General features: G+C 40.1%; 2 protein-coding genes across 2 annotated transcripts in view; one reads left to right on the top strand and one right to left on the bottom strand.

The window, feature by feature from the left end:
- ttc22 (tetratricopeptide repeat domain 22) overlaps positions 1–15,136 on the bottom strand; it is a 34,154-nt gene that overhangs the window by 10,252 nt on the left and 8,766 nt on the right. The gene's annotated exons all lie outside the window — the stretch shown is intronic.
- Positions 542–12,340, top strand: lurap1 (leucine rich adaptor protein 1). Its single transcript, XM_058638561.1, has 3 exons — positions 542–754; positions 10,946–11,327; positions 11,469–12,340. The coding sequence occupies exons 1-3, from the start codon at positions 542–544 to the stop codon at positions 11,801–11,803; spliced, it is 930 nt and encodes a 309-aa protein (XP_058494544.1). The 3' UTR covers positions 11,804–12,340.

A 15,136-nucleotide genomic window follows, 5' to 3' on the forward strand; every position in this document is an offset into this window, starting at 1 on the left:
AAATAAACCAACCAAGATTTAAAAAAACAACAACTTTATTTTGGCAGGTTATCACCAAGAACCAACGTCTTCCTTTACGTGTATTTTATTTTGTAAGTACTAACCGGACACAGTATGATGTCACTCTGGCTCACATGACGGTCTGGCTCTGGTCGCTGTCATCATGCAGGTGGAATCTGCGCAACAACGTCGCTCACTGTAGGGATCTGCAGCAGCAGCAGCAGCAGCGATGACATCCAGCGACTAGTCATCAAACTAACACGGGAAATACTCACTTTGACTAGTTTTTGTTTTGGGGAAACAGCGATTTTATCATTGTAGAGCAACACAGCCAACATGTATCTGTGCGAATAAGATCACGCCGGTGTTTGTTGATGCTGTCAGACTGTGTTTGTGTCTGCATCTCAGCTGGAGTCGCATATGATGCCAAGCATTCACATAGTAAGTGAGCGCACAAGAAGGACGTAATAATAACAGCTCTGTCCTGCGGATCTTTTCTGCTGCTGAGGCGAAAAAACACACACAAAAAAACCCGGACAGGATGGATGAAGGCGCTGCCTGCGAGACCATCCCCGATCTGAAAGACATCGAGATGAAAATCGGCCGGAAGACCCCCGAGGGTTTGCTCAGGTGTCTGCGGGAAGAGGCTTCCTCTCTCCGGGGAGATGCCAAGCTTGCGAGCGCGCACGACACCAGCAAGGTGACAGGGAAGAGGAGTTTGGATGAAAAGATCAGAAAACTGAGGATGGAGATGGTAAGTGTTTGTATGTATGTGTGTGTGTGTGTGCGTGGGGGGGGGGGGGGACCTGTCTTCTTTATGGAGACATGATGTAAATGACTACATTTTGACGTGAAGACAGGTTTTGAGATTGGGATTAGGCCAGCAGGAATTATGGTTAAGGTTAGAGTAAGTCTCCAGGAAATTAATGTAAATCAATGCAATGTCTGTAAAGCAGAAGCTCATAATAAGTCTCTGGTTAAAGTTAGAATGAAGTTAGAGTTAGGCAATGACTGGTCATGGCTGAGGTTAGGGATAAGAATTGAGGCTGTCCAAATGAATGGGAGTCAATGCGGTGTCCTAACAAGTGTGTGTGTGTGTGTGAGAGATTCTTTTTTTTCACTGAAATCCCATTCACCTTATTAATACTTAACACTGTAGTGTGTAACGTTTAAATATAAACACACAGTTCACACAGTGCTGACAAAGCCTATCAGCTCCACACAACTCTGTATTTCTCATTATTGCAGTGTTTATATCTTGTGTCACCCGGCGACATTACCTTGCTACTCAGAGGAAGTGAGTTCAAGCAGCAATGTGTTAGTAAAGCGACGATGGCAGTATGACTGAAAACATAAAGAAGTGGCCAATGAAAAGTTTCAGAAGTGAACTCCACTGCTCAAAAAACGCGTCAGTAATTCATGGCATAGATGCCCCTGTGCTGCAGGTCACAACCAAACACTCCCACAGTCAGAGCTGTTAATATTGCTTGACAGAGTCTGTTTTCAGATGAAGGATGCAGCATACAAATAATGTTACAATTAAAAATTACAAAACAGTGGCTCAAAAGGATGCTTCATTCAGATGATGATGGAGAATTAATTTCTAGGTTTTGGGTTTCTAAGGGAACCTCATCAAGCCCCTTTTTCTTGATACTTTCAACTAGACTTTACATTAAATGCCTGTTTTAAATGTCGAGAAAAGCATTGTGTCAAAGGCGGAGATACTAAGATGCCTCTGGTGGACAAACTATGCAATGGTGACATCCCATAAGACGTGTCTTATGGGATGTCACCATTGCATAGTTTGTCATATGTCATATGATGGGATACGCATTTCTTAATCGTCTTTTCTTGGTTTGGCTTTTGAGGAAATCCTCAGTAAATAGAAAGTTACAAACAAGAGAATTATGATGCTGTCAGGAGAGTTAGTTCAGTCATGATGAAGAATTGATTAAACTTTATGAACCAAATAATTCACGACTAATATTTACAGCTGAAAAAAATCTTAAAAGGTCACCACTTGTCGTCATTTCTTGAGTCATTTGAGCAGCTCATCACCATGCCGACAGCTACAGAGAGATGTGGTTGCTAGGAAATGACAATACATGACAACTACAGGCCTTTATCAAAGAGTGAAGTCACCCTCTTTCTATTGTTAGGTTGTTTTCATCATTCGTAATAATAACAACACTCACATATAAGTATGTAGATTTCATAATTTTCTTCATCACTTAAATTTCTCTACATACCTTGATGTATTCCATCTCTCTGGAAAGACTGGTTTTATTTGTCACATATTAAATCATTTATTGCATGTAAAAATTCACAAACTGCAATCAAATGTTTCTTTTTGCTCTACCAGAGAAGGGACAAGTAATCAAAACTTGTGTTTCAATTACGATTACGAAAACAAAATAATTGAAAGAAAAACAGTGGCTTTTAATGTTGTGTTTGACTTCTTGTCGCGGGCATTGAGTGGAATCCCCGGGTTAAACACAACATCAATATAAATGTACAATGCTTGATAGTTGTGCAAAAGCTTTGTTCAAAATTTCTAATTTAAAGCCACTTGTTTCAAATTAAAGTCAATGAGTAATTCTGATTTTTCCATTTTCCTCTTTAAGCATTTTTTTTGGTGTCCATGTCGTCTTGTTGACTTGGACCACACCTCCTACAAACATGAAGGCCACTCCAGTCAACAGTTGGTCATTTCCTTCTGTGATCATGAACATCATACATGCCTGTGGCGGCTGCAGGAAAGCTCCCACATTGTGGTTGTAACATAGAGCACATGCGTTGCCACGAATGGCGTCCCAAACAAAGCGAGCTGTCCTCTGGGACAGTCGCTCCAAAACATACTGGTTACATCCAAACGCTCAAAACACATTATCCTCGTGGTCAAATGTTTGGAGTAAAAATTTCACTCTAGGTTCCTGGCAACTGAGATGCACTTTGGAAGACGCAGCCTGCAGAGACTTAAAGAGGAAACAGTTCACTCCCCACTGTAACTGAGCCCCTTAATGTATTAACATTTCAGCAGTAGTAGCAGTAGGAATGTAGAGCTATAAACACTGTTTTGTACTCACGACACTTACTCTGCATATTTCATCAATTTATACACACTATTATACCATGAGGGAACAGAATTGTTTTATATTTAGGGCCCGAGCGCGGCTGGCAGGGGCCATTTGTCCGTTTAGGTTCATCACTATGTTTAAATCATCCTTAAATTTATGAAAACACCAGACAAAAACATCAAGTATATCTGAGATCAGCACTGTTTTTCTGGATCTGGACTGGTTCAGTGACATAATCTCTTTCATCTTTCCTCAGCACTGGAGCAGACAGAGGTCACTTCATCAGCCCATTTATTTAATAAGGAAAGATAAAATCAATAGGCTTTGATAAATGATCTCCAGTCACTGATGTCAGCCTGTTTTTAAGTGCATATTTGACCAACATGGCCAATATGGATTTACAAAGTATTCAGAGGATTTCTATAAATCTGTTGAGGGTCAGCCAGACTGATTTTTTTTTTTCTACTGCAAAGAAGGGAGGACTGAATTAGAAGTGATAGTGATGACGCGCTGCTTCCCAACTGTATGTATGTGTGTGTGTGTGTGTTTTTGAGAGAGAGTCTACAAGAATGGTGAAGTGTAAATCAGAGTGTACAAGAAGAATTCACAGCATTGCACTCTAATCAGAACTCTGCTTAGTAAGATTTACAGTAACACATGGGTGTCTGCGGAGTAAATGGAATAGCTCACACACACACACACACAAATGTTGGTTTTGCATTCTTTGTGTGGACATTCACAGACATAATGCATTCCCTAGCCCCTTACCCTGACCTTAACCATCACAACTAAATGCCCAAACCCTAATCCTAAAACCAGGTCTTAACCCTCAAAAAGTCCGTTAAAGATGTGTGGACCAGCCAAAATGTCACATAGCCTACGAAAGACACGTACACACGTAAAACCACATAAATGCTGGGTGTGTGCGCGCACTTTCTCACTTTTTTTATACTGAGAAGCTCAAGACTCCGCCCCCTCCTTTTCTTGTATTTGTGCACACTAGTGATGAATGCCAGGTGGTTTTAAGCCATCAGCACAATGAAATTGAAATGTTGCTCTTCTTGTTGTTACCCGTCACGAAAAACAGGATATTGCTGCTGCATTGTCATTCGTTGTATTTCACTGTATGTAAACGTCAAACTAAAACATATTGACGTCTGCCTGAATTGTGGGAGTCAAGCAGAATGGCCTTCCCATTTTTAGGATTTTAAAAGTATTTAAACCGATTGCTTATTTCTTTTAAAAGGACTTATTCTCTCTTTGTACTGAAAGAGGGAAAAAAAAGCATTCTTTATAGAATTAGTTTCCTTTTAGAGCTCAAGGGAATGTCTTCAATACAAAAATATAAAGCAGAAAAACACATAATTCAGATCTGAGAAGATGGAACTAAGGAATGTTTAACTTAAAAAATAATTATCAAAAGATTTAGCAGGTATTTCTCACAGTTGACTAACTGATGGACAATCAATATTATTTATGTGTCCTTATGGTAGGGATATTTTACAGCAGATAAATCTCACTTTTGTGTTTTACATTTTGTCTGAAGGGAGACACACTCTCTGCTGAACTAAACAGATTTACTGGATACAGAGGCACTCCTTTGAAAACCACAGACGACTGGAAGTCTGCCACACACATGCACGCACACATGCACATGCACACACACAGACACACAGCTTTACATTTTAACGGTGATCAGCACCTGCATTTTAAGCTCCTCAGGGTGTGTCAATTCTCCCGTTCAATTCTCCTAGTGCTTTACTGTGTTTCTTCCTGTCTCTCTTTGTCTCTGTCTTTCACCCTTGTGGTGCATTTCAGTGCAAAGTCAAGCTTTGTGTGCACAGCTGAACGGTAGTGAATTGACTTCATCTGTCTAAAAGTTTGTTGAGTGCAATTCAATTTCCTCTCTGTCTTGTTTTGATGCATATACAGTGTCTCAATTAACCTGAATGGACTTCTCAGATTTCAGAGGTGCTATAGCAGTAGGATTTATTGATTGTGTGAGAGGTTTCTGACATGACACTGGCTGTGTCATCAGTTTTGTTTGAATTGTGAGTTTTTCATGAATATAGAATAGATAGACAAAGGGAGGGAAAGTGCCAGAGTCAGCTGATAAGATATGGTCTTTATCAGTCCTCCTATACAGCTTCACAAAAAGTATGCAAATTGGAAAGCCTTTTGAAACACAATCTCAGGAAATTTTAAGAAGCCATATGAATTTTGTGGTAAAACACAGTCGGCGCAAGTATTTGCAATGAAGCCCTTCCATTCAACACAGGCATGAAAATGCAAAATAGAGAAAAATTGAGGGCTTAACCTAACACAAAAACGTCGAATTTAGAGACACGAAAAAATTAAATATGACAGAATTCGATACCAACAAGGATAAGTGGCTATTTTACACAGCATTCACAGATGGAAGGACAGATGGAGCTGCAGGGACGACCTGCTGCTGCCTAATAAAGACGGGCGGAACTGTAAGGGCACAGAGCTGCAGAGCGATTGGGAAGGTGAAACTGCAGACTGTCACTTACACTAGAGCACATGAGAGGAAGAAGAAGACTACGATTATTTTTGCTGTAATATGAAAAAAATATGGTTGTGTGTCTGCGTTCCCACTGCTGGCAGTGATTCAGCAGTCTGGTAGAAGACTGTGCGACATTGAGAAGCTATTTTTGCTCACATGGGAGAATCTGCGTCAGGGATCGGGCTTGAGTGGTGCATACGTCATCATTATGCACTACTGTATATCATAGATACTCAGTTCTTCAGAACATTAATGGAGCCGCTTCATGCTGTGGCACATCGACTGTAATGTCTACGATAAAAGGATAATTCTGCTGTATTTCAGCTTGTGTTTCATTTTAATATTCTACAATTTTACTGTCAAAAATAAGTAATACTAAAATAATAACAAATAACACCTATAACATGTAAACCTTTATTTGGTAATTAAAATATTGATATTTGCCCTGGTGTATCAATTAACATATTGCACTAGTCATCGTTGAGGAGAGACACTGACAGAATAATCTGCAAATGTAATAATATGGCCATAATGGCTTTGACATTCATTTGTGTATATAAAACTAACAAATGAGGGCAAAGAGAAGAGGTGTGACAGACAGACACTGTGACTGTGGCAGGGGTCCAAGAAACACTACGACTTTATAACAGTTAGAAAATGTTAACCTTACTGAAAACAGTGAAGGAACATCTAGGCGTTTAGGGAGCCTGCTGTCACATTCAAAGAAAGAAACTGAACTGACTAGAAACAGGTCTGGCAGAGACAGAGACCAGAACACACCTTCATCTGAATTCCCACATGTAGATGTGATCACTCAAGTGTTACCATCAGTCACTGTCTTCTGTTGGTGTTGTTATTGAGTGCTTAAGCCCAGTGGACTCAGTTAACCGACCGCTAATTCCAAAGAGCAAATGTAAATATCTGAATTCCCAGTTACTTGAATACCTTGATAATAGATTTAGTGCAACCTTGTAATAATTGTACCTCAGAATGATTGATCATTTGCATTGCCCCTTTTCTAGAACTGATTCGTCCCAGGAGATTTTGAAAATGAATCAAAAGTTATAGACTCCTAAATTAAGTCTTGCCAGTTTGTCTCAAGAAAGATCCTGAACCAAATATACTCTCACTCGGTTAGATGATTTATTTTAAATCAATGAAGCCAATTGTTTAAATGATCGCTGTGATTAATGTTGTTCACAGTGCACACACAAGCTATTTTACAGTGGATATAAAAGGCAGGGAAATTAGCTTTCCAGAATCCTATGGCTCAGCCAGGAGGTGCCTGGCCTTGTGCCTGCGGAGGAATTGGAATCTGTTTGGTTGTGCACTGGTGGCCAAAAAATGATTGATGGTGTTTTGGTCCCCGAGGATGTCCTGGACCTCCATCTCTGCTGTCCCCAGTCTGACCTTTTACATTTGACAGGGTCCTCTATCTAAAAGAGTATGTTTGAGGAAGAAAGTAAGAGTAAGTAATGCAGGGTTCACAGCCTGTTGAGCTAAGAGCAGGTAACGAGATGCATTCAAAGTCCCTGGTAAATTTCATCATTTGCAGGATCTACAGCAAACTCAAATGTCCCGGGGGCCACTGAGTGGATAGTTTGGTCAGTAGGGAGCTGGTCAGGTGAAAAAAGTCCAACTTTTTCAGAAAATACAAATATTTTTGATGTTTAACATAATTTCAAAATAAAACTAAAAAGTGTTTGTTTTGATATGTAGTGATAAATAGTTCACAATATAAATGTATCTATGAAGTAAAACATACAGAAATAACTCATTACAACTTGATATTAAGTGGTGGCCACATGAAACTGATTGGGGGGGCTGCATGTGGCCCACAGTCCGCGAGCTTCAGACCTCTGCAATCATGGATAAAACATGTTTGCATTGTTGGACTATCAAATCGTATTTCCTTTTTAATACAGATATTGAATGCAGGGCATAGTTTCTTAGTATTATTTATTTGAAGAATATCTGTGTTATAAACAGACATTTTTACTAAAAAAAAGGACGACAAGAAACTTATGGCTTGTGGCTGTACATTTTCACAATTTAGGTTAATCACCAAAATGTTTTTTTTATCGGTAACGACAGAGATAAGATCAGTCAAGATGAACTGCTTTTTTTCCCCCAAAAGCATCAAATTCTCACAATTGATCAACACATTGTCTTAGTTCAAACTGTAGTATGTCACATGTCACACTGACAGGCACCAGTCCAGTTATAATCCTGTTGGTTACATGTCTGTTTGACAGAGTGAAATGCATCTTACTAAAGAAGATTACCCTAAACGTAAAGTTGTGAAAGCAGCACTGGATTCACAGGTCTGAGTCGTCAGCAGCAGCAGAATGAGCACAAACTGGTGGAGCGATCAGGTTCATTAGCATTGTGCCACCTCAGCACTGACAGGCTTAGAGCGATGTTTACTGCCACCCTCATTAGACACTCAGTCTCTGCAGCAAACCCTCAAACCTCAAACCTGATCTCCACCCCTAAACATCTCTGTGGCAGGATACAAGTCGCACACACATATGCATGTGCGAGAGGGAGCTGTGGTTTGTGTTGATCTTTTTTACCCATATTAATTTTGCTGTCTTTCATGTGGAGTAGGTGAGTAGTAGTCGAGGTGGATGTTTGTTAATTTACTGCCCTGTGAATATGATCCATGTTTCTGCCTCCTCTCCCCTCTCAGGTGTCATTCTGCTTTGCTATAGTTGTAAAAATGCAGTAGCCATGAGAGACATGTGAGCTCACATTACTGAACCAAAAATCACATTACATATTTATTTGCATGCTGACATAACAATCTGACTGTATTTTAATGGTTTGTGTAAGGTTTAACCTAAAGCTGGGGACACACTACACAACTTTCACAGTAGTTACCGATTTTGAAAAGACTCGGAGTACACACAACCTGACTGGTTTCTGCAGAAGACACTATTTGTCAGACCAACCGAAGCCAACTGAACTCTTGTGAGGTCATCTATAAGAGCAACAGTTTTGATATTGCTATTCCTGGTACTTTCTGTCGTCCCACCTACTCTTTTTCATTGGCTGTTGGCAACATGTGTTTGTAGTTGGGTCGGTAATCAGTTCACACTAACCGACTGTGTCCAGAGTCAGAGTTCAAACACAGATATCTGTGTCCACGAGCCATGCCGACTGTCCCCAACTAGTGCTGACTGGAGCAGACTCTTCCGAGCTTAAGAGTAATTTTTTCCGAAGGAGGTGAAACTATATCAAATATTTTACATGAAAAAGCAAAATGTCACAGAAAATGTAATCCTGTTAGGCTTCTTTTTATTTTGCTCTCAGTCATTTATCATCCTGTGACTCCATGAATATCCTATCCTAAGGGATTTCATGATCCAAACTGATGACTACTGATCTAAGTCTCTTTCCTACAGTGCGGTTTCCTTAACCACACTGGGTCTGACGCTGAGGAAAGATGAAGGGAAGCCTCTCAATTGGAAAGGACTAAATGTGCTAAAGTGGTTTTTCCTGACTGGTGCAAGGTCCAAATAAAGGTCTGTCACCACCTACGTGCAGACATGATACATGAGGGGTGTGTTCATTTTCATGCAGTGTTGCTTGAAGATTATCGGGCTCATAAAAGCTTTTTTTAAGCACTGATTAAAAAAAATAAAAGGGATACACAAAGACTCTGAAGGGTCAATAAAGGTCTAATAGCTTGTGGTCCTTGCACTTTGAAAAATGCTGCATGTTTAAATATGTTTCACTGTAAAATACATGATAAAATTGCATATAGAGCTCCTAAATAAAGGTCTAATAGCTTGTGGTCCTTGCACTTTGAAAAATGCTGCATGTTTAAATATGTTTCACTGTAAAATACATGATAAAATTGCATATAGAGCTCCTAAATTAAGATAGCATATTTTTAAAAATACCCCCACTATAACCAAAAAACGGCAAACACCATCTGAAAGTCATAGATACAGTATGTGAGGCAGAATTCACATTTAGTAGAGAGAGGGATGGACATACTACATAAGACAGAAAACTCATAATGCGAATGAACAGCTTTGAGAGAGAGTGATTATCTGCAGAAAGAGGTGGAAACCATCAGGCTGCGCTTTGAATATCGGTGTCATATATCACCTCAAGGCCCTGCACTTCACCGCAGACCTCTGCTAATGTATTCTGGGGAGGAATGTTCCATGACTGTGGCCATGTTTTTCTCTTCTTCTTGTCCTCCTCCTTCTTCTACGTTTCTCAACCTCACACATCACAGTAAAAGACAGCAGTTGGCTGTTATATATGATTTATCATTGCTTTAATTGTGCCAGGTCACTTTTCTAGTCCCATTTGTGTTTTTAAAGAAGATTCTCTCTGCATTTCTTTTCCAATGTATCATACCTTCAACTGTATCAAATGTATGTCACACAGGAGCCTCTCTATGTGTTATGTTTGGACACATTTCCTTGTTCAAACATTCTCTTACAGTTTGCTAATCTAAACTGTCATCCCCCCTTTGTTTAGTAGCTTTTCCTGTGGAGTGCCTAAAGTCATGGAAAGTGTTTTTTGTTTTACCTTGTGTGCATGAGATATGATCATGTGCACACACAACATAAAAAAATAGCGGCAGGGAGGGAGCTTGTTTCTCAAAACTATGGAGCCCGGAAAGGGTCATGGTACTTTTGTGTTTCCTTGCAATAGTTTTCCCTCCCTGGCGCTACCCAGATCTACCCAGCTTTCCGTAACTCAGATGGTCCCGTCTGTCCATGCATGGCACTTCCAGGGAGAGCCAGGGAGCACCGGCGAGCACTGGGGAGGAAACACAAAAGTTATTCCAGAATACTCTGGGTAGTTATGGCAGGGAACAAGTGCCATGCAAGGCATGAGGAGAGCCAGGGAGATCTGGGAAGCACTGGGGAGGGAAAACTTTTATGAGGGAATGCAAAAGTGATTGCAAGGGATAAAATATTTCCCATGGTCCTACCATGCTCCGCACAAAGAAAATGGGTGTCCTTTGTAGCCTCCTACCACATAGATACAAGATTCTTCATTAGTACAGAGTGTAATTTCAGAAAACAGGGACTCAGTGGGAATACGTGTGTATACAAGCCAAGGCCAAGGTGTTGCCTGCCGGCTTCTGTTATAATTCTTATTATGGTGATCTGTTTGGGTTTATAATTATATCACTAGCACTATTATATTATAGTGTTTGCACTTGACTCGGCAGCCAATGTTCCCTGCTTCAAAATAAATATCCCTTGCCTCTTATACTGCAAAATACAAAACATTAATAAATATAAGCAGAATTTTGAAAAAGACTCAATATTCAACTTTATTTTTATTCCATTTTTTTATTTCTCCTCAGGCCCACTTGCGCTCTGTGGATGTAAAGATCTTGCAGCAGTTGCTGGCGGTGCATGAAGGTATAGAGGCGGTGAAGTGGCTGCTGGAGGAGCGCAGCACCCTGACCAGCCGCTGCAGCAGCCTCACCAGCAGCCAGTACAGCCTGGGTGAGGGCCCCGACACTTCCTGGAGAGGCTCCTGGAGCAGCCTGCAGGACCCCAATGACAAGCTGGACAATATCTCCATCGGCAGCTACCTGGACACCCTGGCAGACGACATGGATGAGTACTGCCCTTCCAGCTCAGAGTCGGTCATCTGCACCACAACACCACTGGTTTCAGAGGCTGTTGTTGGGGGCTGGACAGGAGGAGGCCCTGTGGCCCCTGTCACAGCAGCTGGAATAGGTGTGAGGTCTGATCCTGGGGCTGGGATTCGAGCTGGGGCAAATGAAAACAGAGCTATTGCTGGAAATGGGATAGAGGTGAAAGGCAGACCAGGGGCTGGTATGATCCCTGGGATTGCTGGGAATGTAAGTGGAAAACCAGTTGTTCCTATCAACAAATCTGAGGGCCCCAAGCTCGATGCTACTGTTTGGACGAAGGCTGCAGAGACAGGCAAGGAAAGCCCTGTTTCTAAGGACAATACTCAGGCACAATCAATCAAAGTAAATGGCGTTGTGGAAAAGCCAGGAGCACAAACAGGTAGCCCGACCCACATCAGCCTCTCTGAGAAACTGGGAACCAGCCAAAGCCCCAAACTCAAACCCTATAAAAATGGAAAGATTGAATTGGATACTTGCAAAATGAATGGCAAACTACATATGGAGTATGATGCTCATTGGCGATGGGTGCAGTCCCAAGAAGATGTGACGTTTTTGTAACAAGGATAATAAGTGAGGGAAGTAAATTCAGTTGATCACTTAGAGGAAGAGTGAACTGCTGTTGTAAAAGGCAGATACTGAAGCTTCCTGTGGTGAAAGACACTGGGTTTGAAAGACAAAGACTTATGTCTTTTTTTAATATTATCTCTCCTGTGACTGCACTAACCTTCTATCAAACATTGATGTCAGTATTGAGATGAATGCACATTACAGGATTTTACCATCGTCGGCCAAACATGGCTGCCTCACACAAACTTAGAGGAAAAGTTTAAAAATCCTGTGTCATAGTTTTTCTCAGGGTCTTTCTTGGCATTCCCTGATTTTAATTTATTTTTTATTTTATTTTATTTCCCTTTGAAATGAAGCACAGCAAAATAATCTTCAGAGAAAGAGTTAACATTGCAATGTGGTATGCTGTACAAACCATTAACAATTACTTTCTCTTATTTGCTGAGAAAAATAAGTTCCACACAAATAAGATTTCCACAAAAAAGATTGCTAATTATTTTATAAAGTTGCAGTTGCTTTATAATGTTGTTCTCTGACCCATACAAAGGAAACAAAAGGAAACATTACAGCTTTTTTTCTTGGGATCCTTTGAGGCGCCCTGAAATAATAGCACTATGAGATCTCTTGGACGACAGTAATAGAATAAAACCTTTCATGACAGTTTATATAAACCCTTATTCAACACGTCCAGGGGTACGAGACAGTATTACTTAATAATGTATTAACAAAAACTTGGTAGACAAAGTGTGTGTGTTTCTTTCCCCTTAACTGTAGACAAAGAATGACGACGGGGGACATAAATAAACGTTTCCCTTACTAAGAAACAACGTACCCACTGTTAGCATCTGTGATTTTGACAGCTACTCTTGTGCATCAGGTAATAGTTGTGGCTCAATATTATATTCTGTTACAGTTATGATGATCTGTGTTCGTTTTTAAAGCAGATGTTGTGCCTGATTGGTGAAATACTTTACATATGTTGCCTGTACTTTATCTCCTAAGATGAGCGCACTGTTGTTATGATAATATATATATATTTTTTTTAAATTATATCTGGCTGCTAAATGTTTGGGCAGACGGCTGGACCAGCAGTTGTGCTCGTGAGTGTCGAGTGGTCAATGTGTCATGTTGTCTGGGTGGATTATTGCATGCCCTGTGCTGAAAGCTTTATTGGCTGAATTGTGAGAAAATGTGTAGAAGAACCAACACGAGCAGAAAAGAACAGCCTTTCGTTTGACGTATGTTGATAGCAGCCGCTTCCCAGAGCATGAATATGAGTATTACTCAGGAATTTGGAAAGACAGAAAGAAAGAGAGAATATTTATGTGTGAGAGACAGACAGACAGATGTTGACTGCCTGAGCACAGCTGGCCTGTCAGGTATAAAAAGATAAATAAAAATAGACGAGTCCCAAAGGTTTTCAAGCATTTCCATCTCATTCATCACAGTGTTACTACACCTGCTACCAGACTGCAGTTATTCATGTTAACGCTGCAAGGTTAGTGCGACATGTATAATAAACAGAGGACGTATGACATAATCAGTATTTAAATGTTAAAGGCTTTGTTTTGTTTTTTAATCTTACATGCTTGTTTAAAAAGCTGACGCCTAAAGTGAATTTCTTTTGCATGGTGTCATTGTGCATGTCTGTATCCAACTTTAAATTTTACTGCTGGGAATCTTTTTCAGTACTGGTGCCAATACAATACAGAAGGCAATGAGTTTTAATACTGATGCAAAAATAATATTCCTAGTCCCTTTGAAGGCTAAAAAGCATGAACTTGCATTTTTAGACATCGAGTCCAAAATCTCAGACAGTGTTAAACAAAAGAAGATGTTTAACCATTTCTTGCCACCAGCTACTGATTTTTCTGTGTGAAATTCCTGGCAAATTGTTCCCAACTGTACTGTAGTTAACATTGGATTCATGAGTGGGTTGAAAATTCCATCTCCAGCTGACTTTTTATCGTTTCCCTTTGACGTCTTTTAAAAGTGGAATCTTGCAAACGGGTTCTGAAATTGATTGCCGTAAAAGTCGTTAGATATGACTTTTTTTTTCCACATAACATGACAGCTTATTAAGTTTTTATTATGATTTCTTTTTTCCAAACATTATGTTTTCATGTTTAACATTAAAAAGGAGCAGGACTAAGCAGGGTGTTTGGTAAATGCACATGGAGACACTGAGGGTGAATTTTCCAAATATAGAGAAAAGAGCAGGACAGAGCTGCAATATTCAGGACTGATACATACATTTTTATATGTTTAATGAGAAATACACTGCATGATGAATGTAGAACGTCACAAAGACAGCTGTAATGTAACCTGTAACCCCACTGACTTGGGTTTTATCTGGTTTGAAAGTAGCCACAACTGCTCCTGGTTGTAAAGTTAGGTAGACGTGTCAATGATTAAGTTACCATGAAGGAAGGGACTAAACGCATGCTTTACTTCAGCACTACAAAGACTTGTGCACATTGCTTCATCATCACATGGAAGGAATTAATCAATAAAAGTGTGGCACTACTGTTAACTGCCTGCTTTCATTACTATATTATGCAAATAGTTTACAATTTGTAAACTTGGACATCAGCTTTAATCAGTGACAGAGTATGTGTCTCTGAAGACAGTTACAGATTATTATGTTTAACTTTATACATCTCCATTTGTTTTAGCCACTAAAGTGTTTCCTCTTCCTCCTGCTTCTCTTTTCATCCTGACTGACTTTTTCATCACCACACTGGCTTGATGGAAATGTTCCGTCCGTGCCAACACACACATCATGCGCACACAATGCCCTCACTGGAGAGAGCACCATAAAACCGGCACCACAGAAACCGGGCCAGTCTTGGAGACAGGCGAGGAAAACTATGCTCAAAACTAGTCCTTGAACTCTTGGACAATGTGGAACTCTCTTTTTCTTCACCGAATACAAACAGAACATCTACTATTATCTAAATGGGTATTTCAGCCATGGTATATCATCCTGCCACAGTATAGACATGAAGTCATCTGAAGCCTTCTTCCCTTTTTAACATATGTGTTGGCTGTCAGGCACCATCGCATGCCACAGGGACTGCTCGGCTAGTTTGTGGTTTTCTTTCCAAATTAGCTGAGCCATATAGGAAAATACTACATTTTAGTGCAGGGAACAAATCTGTAAAACGCATCACATTAAGCTATAGTGTGTCTCTCTGAAAATATAATGTACACCATGATACTTTAATGTTTTCTCACTGGAAAAATCCAGTCTAAAACTGAAATATCAACATTTTAACATTTTCAGTAAAGATTTAAGTGCTGAACAGAATGAATGTCTTGTGA

Source organism: Solea solea, chromosome 9 (assembly GCF_958295425.1).
Source record: "Solea solea chromosome 9, fSolSol10.1, whole genome shotgun sequence".
Classification (NCBI taxonomy): Eukaryota; Metazoa; Chordata; class Actinopteri; order Pleuronectiformes; family Soleidae; genus Solea; species Solea solea.

Excerpts from the sequence above, each read along its gene's own strand:
- lurap1 (XM_058638561.1), top strand. The coding sequence starts at position 542 with ATGGATGAAGGCGCTGCCTGCGAGACCATCCCCGATCTGAAAGACATC. Across the intron at positions 755-10,945 it reads GAAAACTGAGGATGGAGATG|GCCCACTTGCGCTCTGTGGA; the intron begins GTAAGTGTTTGT and ends ATTTCTCCTCAG. Across the intron at positions 11,328-11,468 it reads TGTCACAGCAGCTGGAATAG|TTGTTCCTATCAACAAATCT; the intron begins GTGTGAGGTCTG and ends GTGGAAAACCAG.